Consider the following 23321-nt stretch of genomic DNA (forward strand, 5'->3'; position numbering starts at 1 on the left):
CTTCTCTGTCTGCATTGGGATTAGAAGATTTGAATTCTCTGACTCCTGTGGTTGTTTTAGGTTTGCTTTGTGAAGCATCAACCCGATATCAGGTGAAGCATCAACCTGATATCAGGTGAAGCATCAACCTGATATCAAATCAGAAGAGGAATAAGAAGGAAGGAAGTTAATCTGTAGAGAGGTGAACCTCAAAAGAGACAAAGAGATAGTTCATAAAAGAAGAAATACAACTGGCCACTAAAACTATAGGGGAAAAGTTAAGCATCTTTAGTAATTAAGGAAATATGGAATACTCCTCAAGATGCCATCTTCTCTTTAAAAATTGGCAAAGATATTTTAAAATAAGAATACTCACTGTTGGTAAGTGTGCTGGGAAACTGGCACTCTCATCCATCATTGGTGTTAGTATAAAGTGATCTACTTTTTCTAGGGCAATTTAGAAGTAAGTATGCATCACAAACCTGAAATTGGTTCATACCCTTTAGTACAGGAATTTTCCCTTCTAGGAAAATATCCTAAGGAAAGAATCACAAATATGCACAAAGCTGTTCGTTGCAGTGTGACTTATGTCTAATTGTTAAAATTATGGTATAGCAATTCAATTGAATAGTATACAACAAAGATTACAACTAACATTCATTGAGCAGTATACTATTGCCAGGGACTGTACTAAGTTATTTAAATACATTATTAATTTTAATAATTAGAATACCTCTATGAAGGCAATATCATTGTCATCTCCATTTTGCAGATGAGAACACAGAAGCTCAGAGAGAGGTTACCTCATCCCAGGCCACACTGCTATTAAGTTAAATACTGTGGATCTGACCCTAGGTCTGTATGATGCCAAAGCCCATGGCCTCAACCATAGTGCTCTATCACCTTTGCAGCCATTAGAAATCATGTTTTAGAGGAATAGTTAGTGACATTCTAAAATGATCATGATATAGGGGCACCTGGGTGACTCAGTTGGTCAAGCGTCCAGCTTCAGCTTAGGTCATGATCTCATGGTTCGTGGGTTTGAGCCCTGTGTCGGGCTCTGTGCTGACACCTCGGAGCCTGGAGCCTGCTTCAGATTCTGTGTCTCCCTCTGTCTCTGCCCCTCCCCCACTTGTGCTTGCTCTCTCTCTCTCTCTCAAAAATAAATTAAAAAAAATTAATGATCATGATATAAATGATAAATGAAAAAAGCACAATTCAAAATGGTATATATCATATGATGACAATTGGATATGTATGGATATATTTTTTCATAGAATAACTACTATAAGGCTTCACACCTATTAGTAATAGTTATTTCTGGGTGGTGGTATTACAGGTTATTTTAATTTTCATCCTTATGATTTTTTTGTATTTTCCAGTTTTTCTGTAAAGAATATGCATTATTTGTGTAATCGGCAAAAATAGAAATGTTGATACAAAAAGAGATCTGAGAGCAAGCCTTTTGTAGCCTTCATGCTTTTAACACGTCTATAGTAATACGTTGTTTTTTATCTGTTGTTTTATCTGTTTTCTACTGGTGTCAGATGAGAGGGGAGCCATCTTTTCAACCATTCTTTGGAGAATCTCTTTGGGCATGAGGAGCTATGTAGCTGTGTAATCTCTAGAGACTTTGACTACAATAAAGTGTCCTTTTGACCATAAATTCTTGCATCTTTGTGATCTGTAACAGTCCCCAATCTTGGACCATGGGCTCCTGTGGAGGAGGGAAGGAAATTCAATGCAAGAAGTCCACAGATCTTTAAATGTATAAGTGCTTTTTCTCACTCTATAAGTGCTAAAAGTATAGCTACTGTTGTAGGTATGAGTGGGTGAAGTGAGATTCTTTTTTTAAGCTTTCTTAAGAAGGGGCCCTTAAACCTAAAATGTTGAGAACCACTGAAATAGAAACTAAAAATGGTGGCTATTTAATCATCAACATCAGGAATCAAAGATGCTTACTCCATTCCCTTTTGATCTGGGTTTTCATGTCTTTACCCACCACTAAAATATAGGGCTTTTAGCATTTCCAAGCATTGTCTTTGTTACCCATTCTCATCATACGTGTGTACATTGTGTACAAAATTGTCAATTGATTTGTACATCTAACTTTTTCACTCATATCTTCCTGTTCTCAGCTTAGCTCCTAACATCTAAAGCTGAATATGTCTCAGGCATAGCTTATTATGGAACACTGCCTTCACCCCCTACCATACCAAATTTGCTCTTCCTCCAGTCTTCCCTCTCTTGCTGTTGGCAATATTATCCACCCAGCTCCCAAATTAGAAACTTTTCACTCCTTCACATTGTTCACCCTTCACATCCAATTGATCACCGAGCCCAATATATTTTACCTCTTCAGTGTATCTCGCAATCCATGCCCTCTGCTCCATCTTCCCTGAAATGCTTGCCTATTATAACAGCTTTTCAATGGATTCTTCCCCTGGGAGAATCATTCCACAAGGCAGCCAGAGGACTCTTTCTAAAATGCAAATCTGGTCAAGTCACTCCCTGCTTAAAATCTTCCATGCCTCCCTATTGTCTACAAGATAAAGCCTAGAATTCTCTGCTTGTCATTCAAGGCATGACCCAATCTGGCCACAACCTCATTTGTCAGCCTCGTATACTGCTCCCCGCAAGGCACCTACCTTGTACTCTGGTCACACCATACATTTCATTTTGTGCTTTTTGGAATTATTATTTTGTTTTATCTCCCCTGCCTAATGACGCTCTGATTTCTCCCTCATGGATCACCTCAAGTATATTTCCTCTAGGGAGACTTTTCCTGACTTGACCAGGTAGAACTCACCTCACCTATCCCTTTATTCCATCCCATAAATACTTCTAATATTAATGCAAGTAACACTTTATGGCTTGATTTTTTTTTCTATGTCTGTTCTTTCTGTATGTGAACACCTCAGGGGTAGGCACCATGTCTTTTTCATCTCTGTGCCTCCTAAACTCTAGCCAAATGTAACTTACTGTTCTCTGAACATACTGTGCTTTTTTGTGACACCCATCTTTACAGAGGTGTGTTTCTCTGCTGGGAAGACCCTTTTCTCTTTCTCCCCTTCTCTGCATAGGCAAACATCTACTTATCTTTTGAGACTCATCTCAAATGCAGTCTCTCTGAAATCTTTGCACATTCTCAGAGTTATTTGTCCCCCAGTCTGTGTTTCTCCAGCCTTCTGGTCAAATCTAGATTACAACACATGCCACATAAGCATTTTATTATAATTATGAGCTTATATGAGCTTATATGACTGCCTCCTCCCACCCCCGACCTACCTGATCCTCTTTCCCAGGCTGTGAGATCTCAGAAAATCATCTTTGTGTGTCTAGCACAAAGCACAATAGATAAACAATAAGTACTTCTTTGGTCAATAATTAAATAAAGCCTCTTATGGTACATGGTGGCCTGGGAAAAACTATTGGGTAGACCAGTAAGCTTTGAATGCTTATTTACATAACTGGTCAAGGCACCTTTGGGTAAATGTTGGGTTCTTATACCTTTTCTAGGTCTCAACTCTAAATCTGTCCTTGTTACTTTTCCAGGTGCTTATGGTCAACAGTTGGTGCACTGCCCATTTTCTCTCCCCCATGAGCCTTGGTTCTGATGCAACCTATGGTCATGCAGGGATGCCCTTACACCCTCCCTCGATGTCATGAATGGCGGGCAGGTGACCAGTTCCATCACAGCAGCAGCCTCCGAAGCACCTGCCCCCAGCCTCAGGTAAGAGGCTGATAGAAAAAGAAAGTCCTGTGGAGAAAGGGTAGACACAGGATCTGTGTGTGTTCTTGTGGGTGTCCATGCTTCCTAAGGCTCTGGGGCACTCTCTATATACATGAATCTGTTTGGAGATCATGTAACCTCCTTATGACTCATCCCTTATTACTCGTGAAGGTTTTTTGAAAAAAATAAAGTTTATTTATTTTGAGAAAGAGAGAGCACATGGGGTGGGGGAGGGGCAGAGAGAGAGAAGGAACGAAAGAAAATCCCAAGCAGGCTCCTCAGTGTCATTGCTGAGCCAAACGTGGAGCTTGAACCCACGAACTGTGAGATCATGGTCTGAGCCAAAATAAAGAGTCAAATGCTCAATCTGAGTTACCCATGCGCCCTCTTGAAGCCTTTTATAGGGGGCATGGGGCAAGGAAATGTGTTGGGCTGGATAAGCAAAAGAGCCAAGAATGACTGAGGGGTCCATGTTAACCTCCCAAGAAGTCTCGGAAGAGTGTGACCCTTCAGCGTGTCACCTAGGACAAAGTATGATCTTCCTTTGTTTTAACTTCTTTATGGCATACTTCATGTTCTGCACTTGCAGAATATTCTCTCTCTTTCCATTGGCTCTTCCTCTCAAGTCTTTAGCCTTACAGCTCCTGGCAGAAAGCCTGGAGCTTCATAGCTGTCTCTCCTTTCTCTGTCCTCCCTTAGGAGTGGAATGGTGGTAAAGTGTGTTCCTGCCTATGTATGTTGGTAGGTGGGCAGAGGATGTATGACAGGCAGTAATCCCAAGAGGGTAGCACCCTTTCCTAGCAATGAGGGAGGTTCATGGGAAAGTTGACTGAACAGGAGGGAAGCATAAACGTATTTTGGCTTGTCCTACAATGCTTTGGAGTCCAGAGACCATGAGGGTGTGAAAAAGTACTGTCTCCTAGTATCTCACAGACAGGCTGTGGTACTGAATTACTGCTGGGGGTGCAGACAGCAGCTAAATATACAGGGAGGAGGAAGGGAGGGTTAACGGCCACAGGGATGGAGAATGTGGGTGCTGGGGAGTCCTTTTTTTAAAATAGTTCATTGTCAAGTTAGTTTCCATATAACACCCAGTGCTCATCCCCACAAGTGCCCTCCTCCATGCCCATCACCCCTCCTCCCCCCCACACCCATCAGTCCTCAGTTTGTTCTCAGCATTCAAGAGTCTCTCATGGTTTGCCTCCCTTCCTCTGCCCCACTATTTTTCCCCGTCTCCTCCCCCATGGTCCTCTGTTAAGTTCTTCCCAATCCACCTATACATGCAAACATATTGTAGCTGTCCTTCTCTGCCTGATTTATTTCGCTCAGCATAACACCCTCAAGTTCCATCCATATTGCTACACATGGCCAGATTTCATTCTTTCTCATTGCCATGTAGTATTCCATTGTATAGATAAACAACATCTTTTGATCCATTTGTCCATTGATGGACACTTAGGCTCTTTCCATGTTTTGGCTATTGTTGAGAGTGCTGCTATGAACATTGGGGTATGCTGGGAGCTGAACCAGCCTCTCTGGATGGCAGTCACAGCAAGGATATGGTAGCGTTTGCACAGCTCCAGCCATGAGAAATGAAAACTGGTATCTCCTTCTGCTACTACTGGCTCATGTTGGATATAAGCCTGCTGGTATTGACCAGGCCTCACAATATTCCATATCAGACCCATATTCTGAACATAGATACCTTATAAGGAAAAGCATATTCCTGCCTTTACAAAAGAGATTTTAGATGAAAGCTCTATGGGCAATTGTCAAAAAGCTCTTCCCTTAGGCCTTGCAGTTCCGAGACTTGGGGGGGTTAAGAACACAAGAATTACAGTTGAGCCTGGCCCTGAGACAAAGAGCCTATTTTGGGGTTAAGAGCAAAACATAGTTACTACATATATCTTTGCTAATTGGTGAAACATAACAGTCCCTTCCTCAAGACATACATTCCACAAAAACACTCACTTACACTGGCAACTGGGATGAGGATAGATAAGAGTAGCTAAAACATAAACCCAGGGGCAAAAGACCGACCCATTCAGGGCCCCCATGATAGTTTCCACAAACAAACCAATTCAGAAACATTCATCCTCTTGAGAGCCAAACAAAATACTCCTAGCTTATCTATATACAATTTGACCTATATGTTATCCTGTTTTTCACTAAGAACATTCTGTTATTTCCTTGGTCGAAATAATTCTGCAATTGATATCACAAAAGGCCTCCCATTGTAAGAAATTCCTTTCTCTGACTTCATGTTGTTGCTGAACCTTTAAATAAAGACACAAAAACCAACAGGACAGAGATGCCTGCCTGGTGATCAGAAAGAATCTCGGGGCTCTCTCACTCTCTCTCTCGCCGACACCGTCCATCCTTCAGGGACCCCTGGACCTGCCAGAGCCAGCGCCTCTGACAGGGGTACATGTGCCCCTATGCATCAGCACTAGGGAGTCCTTTTTGAGGAGAATAATGAGGCAAAAGTCAAGAGAGGCATAACATCCAGGTCTTCCTGAGCTGTCTTCCCACATTTAACCAGAGAGAAATTGCTGCCTCTAACATATTCTGAGGCCAGTGCCAACTTAGAGTTCCCCAGTGTACCTACCCCTTTCTCAGAGTGGGACTGACATAGGGTCAAGGGATTGAGAAGCCTGGGCCCTTCCAAAAGGCTTGCCCTGCACATTTGTCCACCTGCTCCAAACTTTACCACCTAGGCAGAGGGACCTTCAGCTTCATTTTGTGATTGAGAATGGTGAGACCCACTCCTCTCCTCTGCCACTGTCCATTTTCTCCTCTTCCTTCCCTATGGCCCTGACTTTGTCTTAAAGTTTCAAGAGAGGGGCGCCTGGGTGGCTCAGTCGGTTAAGTGTCTGACTTCCACTCAGGTCATGATCTCGCAGTTTGTGAGTTCAAGCCCCATGCTGGGCTCTGTGCTGACAGCTCAGAACCTGGAGCCTCCTTCAGATTCTGTGTCTCCCCCTCTCTTTTCCCCTCCCATGCTCATGCTCTGTCTCTCGATAATAAACAAAAGTGTTAAAAAAATTTTTTTTAAGTTTCAAGAGATAAGGAGAGAGCCCTCTGGGGAGTGGAGTGAGAAACAAACATCTTGGCCACAAAAGCCAGAAGTAGAAGGCCATTGGTAGGAAAAGAAAAATTTTGTTATTCATTATTTGCCTATAGTGTGCCTGGCTGTGCTAGGGGTACTTGTGAGTATAAGGGGGAACTAGGAGGGGAGAACAGGGTGATGGAGTATAGTAAGGGAGCCAAGTGGGGTTTAGGAAACTAAGAAGTCTGAGGGGAATGAAAGCCTAATATGGGTGGAGTCTATTTCATCATGGGCGCTTCCCTCAGAACCAGAACAACTGGGTTGTAGCTGAGTTACAAGGAGCCATTTCTAACTCCCAGTCTAGGGAACTCTGTGAGACTGGCCTGAGCCCAATTATCCCGGCATAAGCAAAACTGTGACCCAGAGCTAGAGCCACTCCCTGCTCTTGGCCTGCCATCCCCTGCCATCCCCCATCCACCCAGAATGGCTCCACCCCAGATCCCCAGAAAGGGTCAGGCAACTGCTCCAACTATTCCTGTAGGTGGGCCTCAGCATGGAAACAATGTGGAACTGTGGAAAGCACAGAAGACTCTGTGGGAGATAAATGAGGATAGGAACAGAACCCTTTTTGGTAAAAATGAAGTGTTTTTCCTCAGCACCGAGGGGTGGGGCCTAGGTTGGGAATGTTAACCTTTCCCTCAGGCAAGTCTGCTGGAGAGAAAGAGTGGCCACTTCCAGAAGGGGCCTTACTCCTCAGGCCAGTGGCCAAGGACAGTACAAGCAGGGTACAGGAGCCTCCCTTGCACTGGATCCCTGTGCAGAGCTTCTGAGTTCCATTTTGCCTTTTCCCATTCCTGCGGAGGTTCAAGGGGATACGCATAAACCCATCTATTTCCTCCTAACCTCAGAGTGCAGTAAGAGGTATGAGGAGGTAGATAATGACTCTTCCTTGACTCCTCTCTGCCTCCCAGAGGTAGGGCAGAGAACCCCCTTGTTTTCACAATGGGCTCAGACGAATTGCTCTTCAACTTCCTGATCCTGCCATCCCATGGCTCTGTCCCCAGGTGTGCCACACACATTCCTCACTGCTTCTAGGACACTTACTTAGTTAAAGACAAGGCTTATTTCCAAGCCCATCCTCCTGCCAGGCCTTGGGGGAAATAGCTTACCAGAGTTTTGTCACCAAAGTGGTCTGGTCCTTTCCTCCACCTCAGGGGAAGGGTGGTCCTAGAGGCAGAGTCCTTTGTGTCTTCCATGGAAAAGGAAAATAAATCAAGAGAAACTACCCTCTGCATGCCTTTCCTCAACACCATGGAATGCCCAGTTCCACTCCTGCCATCCTTGCCAGCCTGGGAGGGCCTCCTGGCCCCGGTGTGGCAGGCCCAGTTGGGAATGAGCTGGAATTCCCGAGGGACAAAGCTCTGATTCACCGGCTGAGCCCTGACATAGCCGCCCCCTCTAGATTCCTGGGGGGTCAGTAAACAAACAGGGTGACAGCTCCCGCCTTCTGACCTGGCTCAGCTCTGCCAGCCTTCCCTGAGGGAGCCTGCTTACAGCCTGTCAGGACTCTGCCTGCGGCTCCCCAGACACTGATTCTGGAAGCGAGCTGAACAATAATCATGGAACTGCCTAATCCTGCAATGGAGTCCCCAGGCAGCACAGGTAGGGTCAGCTCATGGGAACATAGGGTGACTGAGTTCAGAACTTTGCCCTTGAGCCTGGTTGCTCCCTCACTTTCCTTTCAGTGTGTGGCTGTGAGCTGTGGTGTCGGAGGCCGGCTCCGACAGGTCCAGAGGTCCCTGAAGGATGGACGGTGTCAGAGAGAGAGAGTGAGAGAGCCCCGAGATTCTTTCTGATCACCAGGCAGGCATCTCTGTCCTGTCGGTTTGGGTGTCTTTATTTAAAGGTTCAGCAACAACATGAAGTCAGAGAAAGGAATTTCTTACAATGGGAAGCCTTTTATGATATCAATTGCAGAATTATTCCGACCAAGGAAATAACAGAATGTTCTTAGTGAAAAACAGGATAACATATAGGTCAAATTGTATATAGATAAGCTAGGAGTTATTCTGTCTGGCTTTCAAGAGGATGAATGTTTCTGAATTGGTTTGTTTGTGGAAATTAACATGGGGGCCTAAATGTGTCAGTCTTTGCACCTGGGTTTATGTTTTAGCCACTCTTATCTATCCTCATCCCAGCTGCCAGTGTAAGGGAGGGTGTTTGTGGAATGTAGGCCTTGAGGAAGGGACTGCTATGCTTCACCAAATAGCAAAGATATATGCAGTAACTATGTTCTGCCCTTAACCCCAAAATAGGCTCTTTGTCTCAGGGCCAGGCTCAATTGTAACTCTTGTGTTCTTAACCCCCTTTATTATGCAAGTCTTGGGTATGCAAGGCCCATAGGAAGAGCCTTTTGACAATCATCCATAGTGCTTTCATCTAAAATCTCTCTTGCAAAGGCAGGAATATGCTTTTCCTTATGAGGTATCTGTGTTCAGAATATGGGTCTGATATGGAATATTGTGAGGCCTGGTCAATACCAGCAGCCTCATTTCCAACATGAGCCAGTAGTAACAGAAGGAGATACCAGTTTTCATTTCTCATGGCAGGAGCTGTGCAAACGCTGCCATTTCCTTGCTGTGACTGCCATGCAAAGAGGCTGGTGCAGCTCCCGGCACTGTGGTTTTAATTGGATGATTGGTTTCCTAAATTGTTGGGAGAGTCTTGTGTGGGAAGGAAGTATGGTTTGCGGGGAAAGGGACACTAGAAGTCTCAGTCACCACCAGAACTATGTTATTTCTACAAAAGGCAAGCAGGTATACAGGTGGGCAGGCAGGTGGGTTTCCCCAGTCTGGGAATGAGCAGCACAAGCTGAGATTTTCTCATCCATACTCCCCTTCCCTCAATCCCCTCCTGTCCCTGACTGGGCAGTCCTAGCATTGTGCTAGATAGAGCTGGCTAACTTATTTAGCATAGCCCTCATTCCCCCAACCCTTGTAATTCCCTGCGGGGTGAAGAAGTGATAGGCTCTGAGATTGAGGGCTCAAGGGAAGCCTTTGGCAGGCTCTATGACCGGTCCTCTTAGCTGCTGACTCTGGTCATAGTCCTTTGGAGATCAGGATTAAAAATGTGGCTTTAACTCTCTCTCAACCCATGGAAGATGAACAGTGCTCCTTAGGACTATTTCCAGGCTTTCCAACTGGTGGAAAATGCAGGTGGGGAAGAGGGAGAGGGGACACAAAGGCCTGGATTCATTTGGGAAGTAGGACATCTATTACTGATAGCTTTCTCTGGCCGATCTACTCTCTCTCTCTGAATCTTTTGAGGCAGCTCCTCAGCTTTCTTTTCTAGAAGGTTGGGGAAACTGTGGGACACTGAAGTTGAGCCTACAGTTTACCTTGAATGCTGTGTTTGCCAGTGTTTGGGCAATTCTGAGTAGCTCTTATCTAAGGCAAATACTTCCAAATCCCATCTGGGCAATAGTCTTGGCAGAATTTACCGTAAAAATAGTAATAATGAAAGAAGTCTGCAGTTAAAAGTGACTGACCTATGCCAAGAGAGGACTTTGCAATGAACAGAGCCAGAGTCTTCCTTTATCTCAATCCACCCCCAAGCACACCCTGGGACAAGCCCTTCTCTCTCCTTGTTCACATTTGTCCCATCCTTGGACTGGTACAGAACAGGGTGTGGCATACTCTGGAGATTGCAGAATGTCTATGTTTCTGTGTAGGTTAGAGCTGCTGTTACCGCCCCTGCACCTCCTCAGGATGGTGCAGGGGTTTCCTGCCTAAGCCCAAAGCTACTCAACGGGTCTGTTGGTGCCGCTGGACCCCTTGAAACACGAGCCATGAATCTGTGTTGGAATGAAATAAAAAAGAAGTCTCACAACCTCCGGTAAGGACTGGCCCCTAGAAACAGGAGCCTTAGGCAAATGGCTGGGGTGATGTTGGGCTCCTTTTGCTGCTTCAGTTTGTCATTCTCCTCTAAGCCTGTGTGAGCCTAATCATCCACTTCTCATCCTCTCATCACCTCATCATCCACTTCTCTGCTTCCTTCTCAGGACCTTGGAAAGAACCCTGGGTCAGAAGTCAAGAGGCTTGGATTTGAGCCTGTTTTTAAAAAAAATATTTATTTATTTATTTATTTATTTATTTATTTATTTATTTATTTTGGGGTGTGAGGGAGAGGGGAATCTCAAGCAGGCTACACACTGTCAGCACACAGCCCCAGAAGAGGCTCGATCTCATGAAGTGTGATTATGACCTGAGCTCATATCAAGAGTTCCATGCTTAACCTATTCAGCCACCCCAAGCCTCCCTGAGCTTCATTTTTAAGTAGTTGTGTCACCTTGGATATGTGGTTTGAGTTATCTGAATTTTACTCTCTTTTGGTTGTTTTTTTAAGAGAAAAAAATGAGTGAAGAAACTCTCCTAACTACTTCACAGTGTTGTAAGGATTCTTACAAGATATGAAAATGCTTTCTGAGCTTAAAAGCACTCATATAAATGAAGGATATATGTGCTCCCTCCTCTTCTTCCTCTCATAACTGTCCTCTGTCTCAGTAGATATTATCTGCTCTCCTTCCTATCCTTTTATGCCTTCTACTCCCATCCATTGGTTATCAGGCCACCTATTACTCTCCAAACTGAAGGCAAATATGTAAAAGCATGAAGGCAATTCCTATATGAGTTGTCCCTCTTCTCCCTACCCCTCTGCATAACCTACCCTCACATTTTTCCACTCCCTATTATCAAAGCCCAAACCTCTGGCTTTTGGTACGCTTTGGGTGGAATGAGGCAGTGTAGAGAAGTTGAAAGGGTACAGGCTCTGGAGTCAAATAAACCTGAGTTCAAATCAGCTCTACCAGTGATTTAACTGTGTGACCTTAGGCAAATTACTTAACCTTCCTAGGCCATAGTAGTGCCTACCTCATAAGGTTGCTGCTTTGAGGATTAGTGGAAGTAGTAACTTAGGTAAGGGTTTGGCCCAGGTAGTAGGGAAGCAATGAATAGTTATTATTGTCAGCTAAGGGGAATGGGCCTGATGGCTGTACCTAAGCTGGCCTCCAGCTTCCTACCACTTGGTCCTCAGCTCATGGTTCATTTGTGGGGGATGGCTTACAGAGATGATTATAGTGTACGCATTTTTCTCCTTCCATATGTCAAATCTCTAGCCTCTGGAACTGTCATCCTTTGGGACCCTTGGGCTGCATATATTTGTATGCATCCTCACACAAGTGAGTGTCCATGTTCAGTCACCTCACTTGCCCTTTCCACTTAGTGTATCCTATGCTACTCAGAGGGAAGGCTCTGAGAAGCCTCTGTTGATGAGTATTTTGACATAGTTTTGAGTTCCTCAAGAGGAAGAGGGCAACCAGACAGCTGCCACTCCTAATGCCCTTGTTCAATTTCCTCCCCTTCCCAGCCTGATGCTGGGCAATCAACTGAATTAGCTGATGTCCACACTGACACAGCTCCACATCCATGAACCTACTCATTGGTTTTAGTACTGTACTCCATGCAAAGGTGCATTGGGAACCTCTATGGGTGGGTAAGATGGAGGGCTCTGGGCCTCCTCCCATTTCAACCAGAGCAACTCCTCTTTAATCTGTTTGATATATTAAAGTTCTACATAAATGTTTGGGAAAGAAAGTGTTTTGCCACCTAAAAGGAAGGTTGAAAATCACTGGTCTTATGCATTATGCAGCGCTCGCCTAGAGGCTTTCTCAGACCACAGTGGAAAGCTTCAACTCCCTCTCCAAGAGATTATTGACTGGCTGAGCCAAAAGGATGAGGAATTGTCAGCTCAGCTGCCTCTGCAAGGGGATGTGGCCCTGGTACAACAGGAGAAGGAGACCCACGCGGTAGGTTTGAACTATGGAGATTGTGGTGTGTCGCCTCTCAGCTGGGAAGGGAGTTTTTCTACAGTGTCTGACAGATGGGTACTTAACCTCTGCCTAGACATCTGAAGTAACAGGAGGCTGGATACAGTTTTACTGGTTTTTGGATAGCACTCTACCAGAGTAAGTCAAACCTTCTCTCCCTGACCCTTTCATCAAATATTGGCCTACCTTAAAATCCTGCCCTGATTTTCAGTGGGGACATGGGAAAATGAACATAATAGAATGTTAAGTGAAAAAAAAAAAACATAAGATATGAAACAAAAGCAGGTGGATCTCAGTTGTACAAAAAACAGTATAGATGTGTGTACATGTGTACACACAAAAACGTAAGAATAAACTATATCTCAAAGCCCACAATGGTTAACTCTAGCTGATGAAATTAGAGTTCTTTTTAATTTTCTTCTTCATACTTTTCTGAAATTTCTAAGGTTTCCATGATATATATTACCTCTTATATTCAGAAATTAACAACAGATATTTATTAAAAATACATAATACAGTAGGAGAAATAATTATGTGACATGGCAGAGGTGTTAGCTAAGGCTACAATGGCAATCACATTGCAATATGAATGTATCAAATCAGTATGTTCTATATCTTAAACTTATACAATCTTCGATGTCAATTATATATCAATTTTAAAAATGGAAACAGAATGGAATACAGTACAACAAGAAAATAAACTATAACTACATGCTACAACATGGATGATTCTTAAAAATAGTATGTTTAGTGAAAAGAATCCAGGTACAAGAAGAGTACATACTGCATAATACCATTTATGCAAAGTTCAAAAATGGGCAAGACTAATCAGTGGTATTAAAAGTCAAAATACTGGTTACCTAAGGGGAAGGGATGAGATAGCGACCATAAGAGGCCCTTGAGTGTACCTGCTGGGATGCTAGTGGAGTTCTGTTTCTTGATCTCAGTGCTGGAGATCACAGACATGGAGTCACTTTATGGAAATTCACCAACCTGTACACTTTTGATTTGTGTACTCTTCTCTCTATTTCAACAGAAAAGTTAATTAAAATTATAATATAAATCCTACCTATCTGTTTTTTATTTCTCTAAAGCCCCTTATTGGGGGAATTTCCTGGTCTTCCACACAGCCAAGATTTCCAACACCAAATCCCCACATTTATTTCTACTTTGTGATATATACAGACCCATTTCATACTAAATAGATCTCCCTGTGTCAGAGTCATTATTTCGCTGATAGGGATGACTGCACCTCTTTATGTCTGGGTGCCCAAAGATGCATGATAATGCTAAAGGATCAAGTTGCACCAAAGAGAAGAAAGGTTGTCAATTGCAGAATGGACTTGAAGCAGTTGAAAGACTTTAATTCCCTGTTGACCATGTTGCTAAACTTCATAGGCCTTTATGGAAGATGTCAAGTCTCGGGGCCCCTATATCTACTCTGTGCTGGAGTCAGCTCAGGCCTTCCTGTCCCAGCACCCATTTGAAGAATTAGAGGAGCCTCATTCTGAGAGCAAAGGTAGGTGATCTTCCTCTCTTTTGACTTCTTCTTGAGCTATGAATTGCTAAACACCTTCCTGCCTTCCCCAAACTCAAGTTTCTCAGCTGTTATCTAGGAGGATGATTTTTCTCTTAGGAGCCCAAAGTTGGTAAGGAGCAAGATTCTCACTGCAAAAAAAAGCAAAGAGAACAAAAGGAAAAACAAAGAAAAAGAAAAAAGAAAAAGCAAAGAGAATATAACCTGGAGCAGGGAAGACCAATGTGCGGCCCAAAGCTGTATGTGGCTCTGTGGAGCATCATGTGTGGCATTCTAGTGAGACATAAAAAAGAAAAAAACAAAAGACTCAAATGCATTGAGCTGACTCTGAATAAAAGTAGTAGTATGTCCTTTTAAAAAAATTAACGTTCATTTTTGAGAGAGAGAGATAGAGTGCAAGTGAGGGAAGGGCAGAGGGAGAGGGAGACACAGAATCTGAAGCAGGCTCCAGGCTCTGAGCTGACAGCACAGAGCCCGATGCGGGGCTTGAACCCATGAGTGGTGAGATCATGAACCAACGACCGGTGAGATCTTGACCTGAGCCGAAGTTGGATGCTTAATCGACTGAGCCACACAGGTGCCCCCAGTAGTATGTCCTTTAAAAATGTACCCCTTGGGGGTACCTGGGTGGCTCTGTTGGTTAAGTGACCGACTTCGGCTCAGGTCATATTCTCGCGTCTGTGAGTTCGAGCCCCACATTGGGGAGTTCGAGACCCACATCGGGATCTGTGCCGACAGCTAGCTCAGGGCCTGGAGCCTGCTTCAGATTCTGTGTCTCCTTCTCTCTCTGCCCCTCCCTTGCTCACGCTCTGTCTCTCTCTCTCAAAAATAAATAAAGATTTTTTAAAAAAAATTTAAGTACTCCTTTAGATAATAAATAAATAAAAATAAAAACATACTCCTTTATTCTGACATAGAGAGACATGCAATGATGCTCTAATCAATGAGAAAATGAAAAATCTTTTTAAAATCTAAAAAGTTAGGCAATGACATTTCAGGAGAAAATTTATTGTGGGTCTTTGCTACTGAAACTAGTGACTTCTAGCCCCTTTCCTCAGTAGAGTAGGCCACGCTAGATCCAGATTCATATAAGGGAGCAGGGTGGGATTCTTAGGGTAGCCCAGCAAGCCCTCGTCTCCAGAAAGAGTTCTCAACCTTTCAAGACTGGTATGCATAGCCTGGAAGGATCCTTTGTTAACTGAGCCCTTTGTTAAAGCTGTTGACTCTCAGTTTACTTCCAGCCCCTCAGCCTGTAGGAGGCTAGTAGTCAATTTACTATCCAATGGGCCTCAGATAGTACAAGTTCAAAAGAGAGCAGGACAGCTCAGTTAACCTGGAGTTTTGGAGGTCTGAATCTACTTCTGAAGGGAGATCTAGTGGAGGATGAAGAAGCCTACAATTTAGGAGCCAACATAGAAAAGCTGGGCAAGTTATGCTAACTTCTCCTGGGCATAAAATACCTCCCTTCTTTGGATGGAAGTGGGCAGCAGACAGTAATGTAAAATGGCATTCCAGGGTCATGTGCATAGGATTCTGGATGATTTGCCTCACTGTGCCTCTTAAAATATTTTACTCACTGTTTCCCTTGCCCTTTTTTAAGAATATGAAGAAATCCTCATGGTAGGTGGAAAATAACAGCATCGTCTCTTGACTGTGGTGTTGGATCCATGAACCTACATGTGTGATAAATTGCATAGAACTAAATATACACACAGGTGCACATGAACACTTTACAATGGTCTGTCTTTGCCTCTGTCTTTCCCAGGGCTGCCCCTGACAGGTTGGCCTGACCTGCCTTCCTGCTTGCTCTTACAGATACTTCTCCCAGACAGAGGATCCAGAACCTTAGCCGCTTTGTGTGGAAGCAGGCAACAGTGGCCAGTGAACTATGGGAGAAGCTGACAGCCCGCTGTGTGGACCAGCACCGCCACATTGAGCGCACTCTGGAGCAGTTGTTGGAGATCCAAGGGGCAATGGAGGAATTAAGCAATACTCTGACCCAGGCTGAGGGAGTCCGAGCCACTTGGGAGCCCATTGGGGATCTCTTCATTGATTCACTCCCTGAGCACATCCAGGCTCTTAAGGTATACAGGCCACCTAATCTGGCTAAAGTCTACCCTGAAACCTTTCACTCCTCCCAGACACTGTCCATGTCCCTGCTACTGAAGCTTCATTATTGGCCCAGATTGCAACTGAACCTTTCCCAGTTTATGTCCTGGATTTTGGGGCTGGTTTAGCTGGAGCCTCCTCTGTCCTTCTACTGTCTTCTCTTTCCCTGGTGTTTTCTGAGATTAGGAAAGGAAAAGGATAAGGACAGTGGCCACACTTACCTTCATTCAAATGGCCTAATAGCAAGCACCTGGATCGTGCTATTGAAACAAAAATCTTTGGGTGAAGAAGGAGGAGTTGAGGTGAATGACTAATGGTTCCTCTTACCTACTCTCTCTTTGCTGGGGGACTTGGGTCCTGGTTCTATAGCTGTTCAAAGAAGAATTCTCCCCCATGAAAGATGGAGTGAAATTGGTGAATGATCTGGCCCATCAACTTGCGATTTCTGATGTACACTTGTCAATGGAGAATTCCCGCGCCCTGGAGCAGATCAATATTCGGTGGAAACAGCTACAGGTAGAAGAGAAGCCTGGAGTGAGCCAGAGGAAAGAACTTTGATATAACTAGGCTTGGGGGAATCTTCTTCTGTCCAAAAGAAAGCAAAGGGACATTAAAGTGGGATGGGACCTCCCTGGGAAAAGAATAGTAGAGCTTTTGGGGCCACAGGGAACAGTCTTCTCAACCTCTAATCTATAGGAGGTAGTTGAAATGAAGATTTGAGAGGGGTCTGTCTAATGTGGGCATTTAGGGCCGACGGAGGCAGATAAGGAGTGATTGTGGCCTGTAATTAAGGATGCTCTTCTCTGACCCTTGGGAGTGATGTGGAAGGGCTAGGAGTTAGTCGATCATGGAAGGATTTAGAGCCAGAGAGGAGCTAGCCTGTGAGGGACTTCACAAAGATTTCTGGAAGTGCCTGGTAATCCCACACTAAATATCTGGAATGAATTCACTCTGCCTCTTTCCATAGGTGTCAGTTGGCGAGAGGCTTACGCAGCTCCAAGATGCCCACCGGGACTTTGGGCCTGGGTCACAGCACTTCCTCTCCTGTACGTGAGACAAACTAGACTTCATTTAGCAGAACCACAGATAGCTTCCAAGAGAGTCAACTCTTGTCCCTTGGAGGCCTGGTAGGAGCCCAGGATATCTTGACATCCAAGAAGCAGTAAGGATAGAGCAGTGTAGTATAGTGGCTGAAAGGACAGGGTCTCAAGTCAAAGAGACCTGGTTCTGAGCCACTGCTCCTTGACTTAATAGCTGTCCAAGCCTGAAGAAAATAGCTTAACCTTTCTGAGCATCAATTTTCCCATATGTAAAAAGAAGAGAAAATATTACCTAACTCATAGGGTTATGGGAGTAGTAAATAACTTGAATTTTCAACAATATTTATTGAGAACCTGATGTGGGCCAGGTAGTGTTCCAAGCACTGGAGCTAATCAGTGAGAACAAAACAGACAAATGTCTTTAGACTTGTAGAGCTTCTACACTAGTTAAGGAAGCCAGAACGTAAACAAATAAGTAAAATCTATATAAGGTAAATTGATGACAAGTGCTGTGGGGAAAAAAAAAGAAAGCAAGGAAAGGTAGTGCTGGATTTAATGCAGGAGGCATTGCAGTTTTGACTAGGGGAGTCAGGAAAGGCTTCACCAAGAGCTCTCAGGGAACAGAAACCTCAAGGAGACAAGGGAATTAGCCATGTGGATAATTGAGGGAAGAGCACACCAGGCACAGGGAACAGCAACTTCCAGGACCTTATGGCAGGGGCATGCCTGAGGAACAGGAGGAGGCAAGTGTAGAAGTAATTAGGAGAAGAGGAAGCAGGAGATCAGAAGGGTAGCAGGAGGCCAGAGCACTAAGGGCCTTGTAGGCTATGGTAGGAACTTGGGATTTTACTCTGAATGGAACTGAGAACCTATGGAGGGGTTTGAGCAGAAGGGTGGCATTGTAATAATCTAGGTGAGGGATTCTGGTGACCCAGGTCAGGGTGGTAGCAGTGGAGATGGTGAGGATATACAGATGAGAAAATTAGATATGTACACAAAGCATTTGGCAGAGTATCTGGCTCATAGTAAGAACTCAATAAATGTCAATGGAAGTTAGAACTATTGCTATTAGATAATCACTGGCATGCAGTTATAACTACAGATGGCTCTTGTATCCAGGAAAACTGCAGTGAGGAGGTTGGCTAGGTAACTTAGAAACATCTAGAACATAAAGACATGGAGCAGAGAAGGGCATCCTTTTCCAGAATTCCTCACCAGAAAGAAATGGGCAGTATCATTTCCCATTGTCCCACAGGACTGAGAAGCTTGGCCTTCTGGGGGAAGGGTTTTGAGCCTCATGAGAAAAGTAGGGTCAACTTCATATCCACAGGAGCACTGCAGTTGAATGGGGAGAAATGGCAGCCTGCCTAAGGAAGAGAGCCCCACCTTCAGGGACTATTAAGAGCTAGAAATTCGAGTCAGGCATCCATCTTTGGGGCTTGACCACCTATTTGGGAGGACAGAGAAAGGGAGTCATCAGGAGCGTAAAGAGCATTAGTGGCCAACTTCTTTCTTTTTTTTCTTCTCCTTCACCAGCCTCTGTGCAGGTTCCCTGGGAAAGAGCAATTTCACCCAATAAAGTTCCCTACTACATCAAGTGAGTGACCATCTGAATTAGAAGCAGGTCATTCACCTGCCCACACTTTTCCCTCGCCTATCCTTTATTCTCCCTGTCGCTGTTACTCCTTATCTGTTGGGATTCCTCCATTCAGTCCAGTTTTTCCTCCTACTCATCTCAAGAGCTCAAGATTCTGCCTGGGGACAGAGAAGGACAGATACCATATGTTTGCACATATACGTGGATTAGGAGGAACTTAATGGAGGACAATGGGGGAGGAGAAGGGGAAAGATAGTTGGGGAGAGGGAGGGAGGCAAACCATGAGGGACTCTTGAATGCTAAGAACAAACTGAGGGCTGATGGGGGTGGGGGAGAGGGGAAGGGGGGTGATGGGCATGGAGGAGGGCACTTGTTGGGATGAGCACTGGGTGTTATATGGAAACCAGCTTGACAATAAACTATTTAAAAAAAAATTCTGCCTGGGGAAAGGTGAACGCTTGTGCTTTGGGATCTTAATGGTTCACTCTTGGATCCTGCAGCTCCTTGCATCCAAACTATCACTGAGTGAAGTGCATGTGTGTGTGGGGAGGGTGGGGGGGTGGTATGGACCCTGGTATAATTGATGCTTTTGTTTGTAGCCACCAGGCTCAGACCACTTGCTGGGACCATCCCAAGATGACTGAGTTATACCAAACCCTGGGTAAGAATTTGGAGGTCATGTATAGGGTGGAGATCTATATAGCTGCCTTTTTCCTGTAAGAACAGAAGGGAATTCCATTCATCAAGCAGGTCAGGGTAGAAAGGAGCACCTTGTCATTTCTCCAGCGGCCTTCCTTCCTTTCCCCTCTGCACCCCCCTCAGCTAGTACATTCTTCCTAGACCATTTTACCATCACATTAGGGAATTATTCTTATAGATTTGAACCAGACCTGCTTTGAAAGACACTGTCTAGGCTATGATGAATGTGACTTCCGTGTGCCTTAGATTGGGCTACTAAGAGAGATTCACCATTAAGTTTGCAAATTTTATCCATGCTGATGCATGTGATTATAGCTCATTCATTTTCTCTGCTGTAGAGTGTTCCATTTTATATACCACAGTTTCTTCATCCAGTTTACTGTTGATGGACTTTTGGGTTGTATATAGTTTGGAACTAATAAGGACAGTGCTGCTAAGCTCTTGTACATGTCTTCTTGTGCACATGTGCATGTTTTTCAGTTTACAAGTCTAACATCATGTCAGTGTGTTGTGAACAGACTAGAAAATTTGAAAGTGCAACAGATCCTTTGCAAGAGTCATATTCAATATTAATTTTGTTATGTTTTTACTTTATCAAATCTGGTAAGGTAATGTCTCCTGAAATATTGTGATTCAGTTATTTATACATGCACACATGGGGTGTACATGCTGGACGGTGATGTAAAATGAATGTCTTACTGTGCATCTTGGTCAACAAATGCTTGGAAATCACTGCTCTAGGATATGTAGCTGGCTGTGTTGTGGGATATGCGAATGTTCAGTTTTACTAGGTACTGCCAAGTTGTTTTCTGAGGTGATTGTATCAGTTGATACTTCCACCAGCAGGTCCTCATTTATCCATATCTTTTCTAATACTTGCTATTGTCAGACTTTTTTTTTTTTTGCCAATTTAGCGGATGTAATATGGTATCTTGTGGTTTTAATTTGCATTTCCCTGATCTGTGTGTGTGTCTCTTTCCATTCTTTGCAGCTGATCTGAACAACATTAAGTTCTCAGCTTATCGCACTGCCATGAAGCTACGCAGAGTCCAGAAGGCACTGCGTTGTGAGTTTCCCATATCACTTCCCCACAGCCTTCACCCTACTCCCCCTCTTCCTCATCTGCTGGCTGTTTTCCATTTTGATCCCACCTCGGCCAGGGTTGTTGATTGGCTTGGTGGAACCCACCAAAGGCAGGGTATGCTGGTTGTGGGCACCTGCTCTTTCCAGGAGCATTCCATTGTCTCCAAGCCCCAAACTTGTTTCTAAATTAACACATAACTATCCTACTTTTCCCTCGCTTCCCTGCCCAACATGGATAATCAAGCAACTGTTTTGTGGCAGGAAGTAGTCCAGCCCAAGGTTTGGAGCCATCAGGGGCTTGTGTTCTTTTGCCATCTTGGGGTTGGTTATTGAATGTCGCAGAACTATTGAAGCAAGTGCCAGTGGTTAGGGGACAATGTGGCTATAGATAAAGTGTCCTTTCTGGCCTTCCTTAGGAACACTATCCATTCAATTTTCCTGGCCCAGGCATGTCTGGCTAGGCTGATTCCAGCATTCCGGGTAATTAGAAAATCTTTCTGAGGCATGTTACATTTACCCAGACATAGCTGAGACTTCATAACTGGTATCTAGGTTCTCAGAACAAGGTTCATGGACAAACCTGTTTGCTGTTGAAATGTGTGTAAAGACAGAGAAACTTAAAATGGGATTTGACTCCGGAGTTAATACAACAAAGGAGATGAATTTACTCACATCCTACCATCTTCTTGAAACTGATACCAAAGAACATATGGGTATATACTTATTTTGGGTTAATTTAGGGGGTCTTTCACTGCCATCCCACTCTTTGGGATGAGGATCTTGGTGAAGGGCAATCTTTGTATCATACTTATAAATGAATGTTTTGGAGATTGAGTCAAATTTGGTGATGCTGGTGGCGTTATCTCTTCATGTAGTCCTAGAAGTCCTACTTTTGGCCACTCTCCTGTCTCTTTTCCTTCCCAGTGGATCTGGTAACTTTAACCACAGCCCTGGAGATCTTCAATGAGCATGATCTGCAGGCCAGTGAGCATGTGATGGATGTGGTGGAGGTCATTCACTGCCTGACGGCCTTATATGAACGGCTGGAGGAGGAAAGAGGCATCCTGGTCAATGTGCCACTCTGTGTGGACATGAGCCTCAACTGGCTCCTCAATGTTTTTGATAGGTAAGGGCTTGTATCCTCTGGAAGCCTCCAGGATGAAATCCAGTGGGACATTTGAAGTGGGCATGGTGAGAAGGGGTCGTTCCCACAGTGGACTTGGACTTGAGCTCAGCTTGGGGCATGGTTGGCACAGAACCCTGCTGGGATAAAGTTTGTCAGGGAAATTAATGCCAAGATGTTAACTCTTTACATATAACCGTGTTCTCAGTCTCTTCTCTTAAACCTAGTGGTCGCAGTGGAAAGATGCGGGCATTGTCCTTTAAGACTGGCATTGCATGCCTATGTGGAACCGAAGTGAAGGAAAAATTGCAGTGTGAGTACAGCTTCAAAGTCTTGAGTGGAAGGTGGAGGGAGAGGTGTGATGGGAGGAGGAAGGGTGAAAATAAGCAGAAGGTAGGTCTTATGACTCAGCAGAGCACTACTCGGGCTACATTCTAATGGTGGTCCAGGCTAATGCAAAGAAACCACAACAACCAAAGGCTATGATGGGTCTAAGATCTGTTATTATTTCCAATGTTACTCCAAGGGGTTTGGCTTCTTCTGACCTAATGTAATTAGTTGACTAAGTTCTGAGCTGGCTTCCTGGGGTATCCAAAGGCCTGACTTCCTAGTGCCATTTTCCTGTGGCCTATCAGGCTCAGCCCTTTCCTAATCTGAATCTCAAGCCACATCACACATTCTACTGGAGACGTCCCATGTGATGGCATGGGCAGGGCATAATAATCACCAGTGTATGGGAGGTGAATAGTATGCATTTCTATAGTTTTTAACCTTCTGGTTTATACTACCTTTGCTTTCCCCTCCATCCTCCATCTTCTGTACAGCATTTTGTACTTTTCTGCAGCAGCAGAGTTAGTTGTCAGGTGCTTAATGTGTGTTAACCACTGTGCTAAATGGTGAGTACAAGGTTCAGTCAGACATGGTCCCTGCCTCAAGTTGTTGACAGTCCAGAGGAGGAGACAGAAGTACACCGAAAGAATTTTTGAAAGTGTTAACTAGAATAATTTGAATGGCAAAGGATTTGTGCTATATCAGATCACAGAAGAGGGATGACAGTGGCCTGGGAAAACTTTACAGGCAAGGAGACATAGCAAAACATGTTCATAGCAATGATATTATTTATTTCTCCCAACATTCATTTGAGAAGGAATAGACAGTAATTATTTCTTCTCAATTTTCAAGTGAGGAAACTGCAGCATAGAGAGGTTCATGACTTACTCAAAGTCCTAAAAGCTAGTCAGTAATGGACCCAGAACTAAAACCCAGGCCGTCTGCCTTTCACTTCTGAGTATTTTCTAAGCCATAGGTGATATGAGACAGACAAGAACCTCTTAAGGAGCTTTGCTAAGATTGGGGTGGGATAGGAGTAGTTCTCACAGGGGAAATAAAGCCTATGTTCGAATATAAGTATCATAGTCTATTGCACACATTAGACTATGTTCTATTAGACCATAGTCAATTAGGTGATCATCTTCTCTTTGTGGATTA

At 44.2% G+C, this 23321-nt stretch overlaps 1 protein-coding gene across 1 annotated transcript in view; it reads left to right on the top strand.

Annotated features, from left to right (window-relative positions):
• Positions 1-3595: 3595 nt before the first annotated feature.
• Positions 3596-23321, top strand: part of DRP2 (dystrophin related protein 2) — a 30289-nt gene continuing 10563 nt past the window's right edge. Inside the window, exons 1-12 of the mRNA XM_039218090.1 lie at positions 3596-3712; positions 10492-10655; positions 12468-12624; positions 14044-14164; positions 15998-16266; positions 16661-16807; positions 17259-17337; positions 18868-18928; positions 19528-19589; positions 20619-20693; positions 21635-21836; positions 22061-22146. Coding sequence (XP_039074021.1) covers positions 3596-3712; positions 10492-10655; positions 12468-12624; positions 14044-14164; positions 15998-16266; positions 16661-16807; positions 17259-17337; positions 18868-18928; positions 19528-19589; positions 20619-20693; positions 21635-21836; positions 22061-22146 — 1540 coding nt within the window. The remainder of the gene's footprint in view (positions 3713-10491; positions 10656-12467; positions 12625-14043; positions 14165-15997; positions 16267-16660; positions 16808-17258; positions 17338-18867; positions 18929-19527; positions 19590-20618; positions 20694-21634; positions 21837-22060; positions 22147-23321) is intronic.

The sequence above is a fragment of the Hyaena hyaena genome, unplaced genomic scaffold, assembly GCF_003009895.1.
Source record: "Hyaena hyaena isolate Hyena2069 unplaced genomic scaffold, ASM300989v1 scaffold_744, whole genome shotgun sequence".
NCBI classification, from domain to species: Eukaryota; Metazoa; Chordata; class Mammalia; order Carnivora; family Hyaenidae; genus Hyaena; species Hyaena hyaena.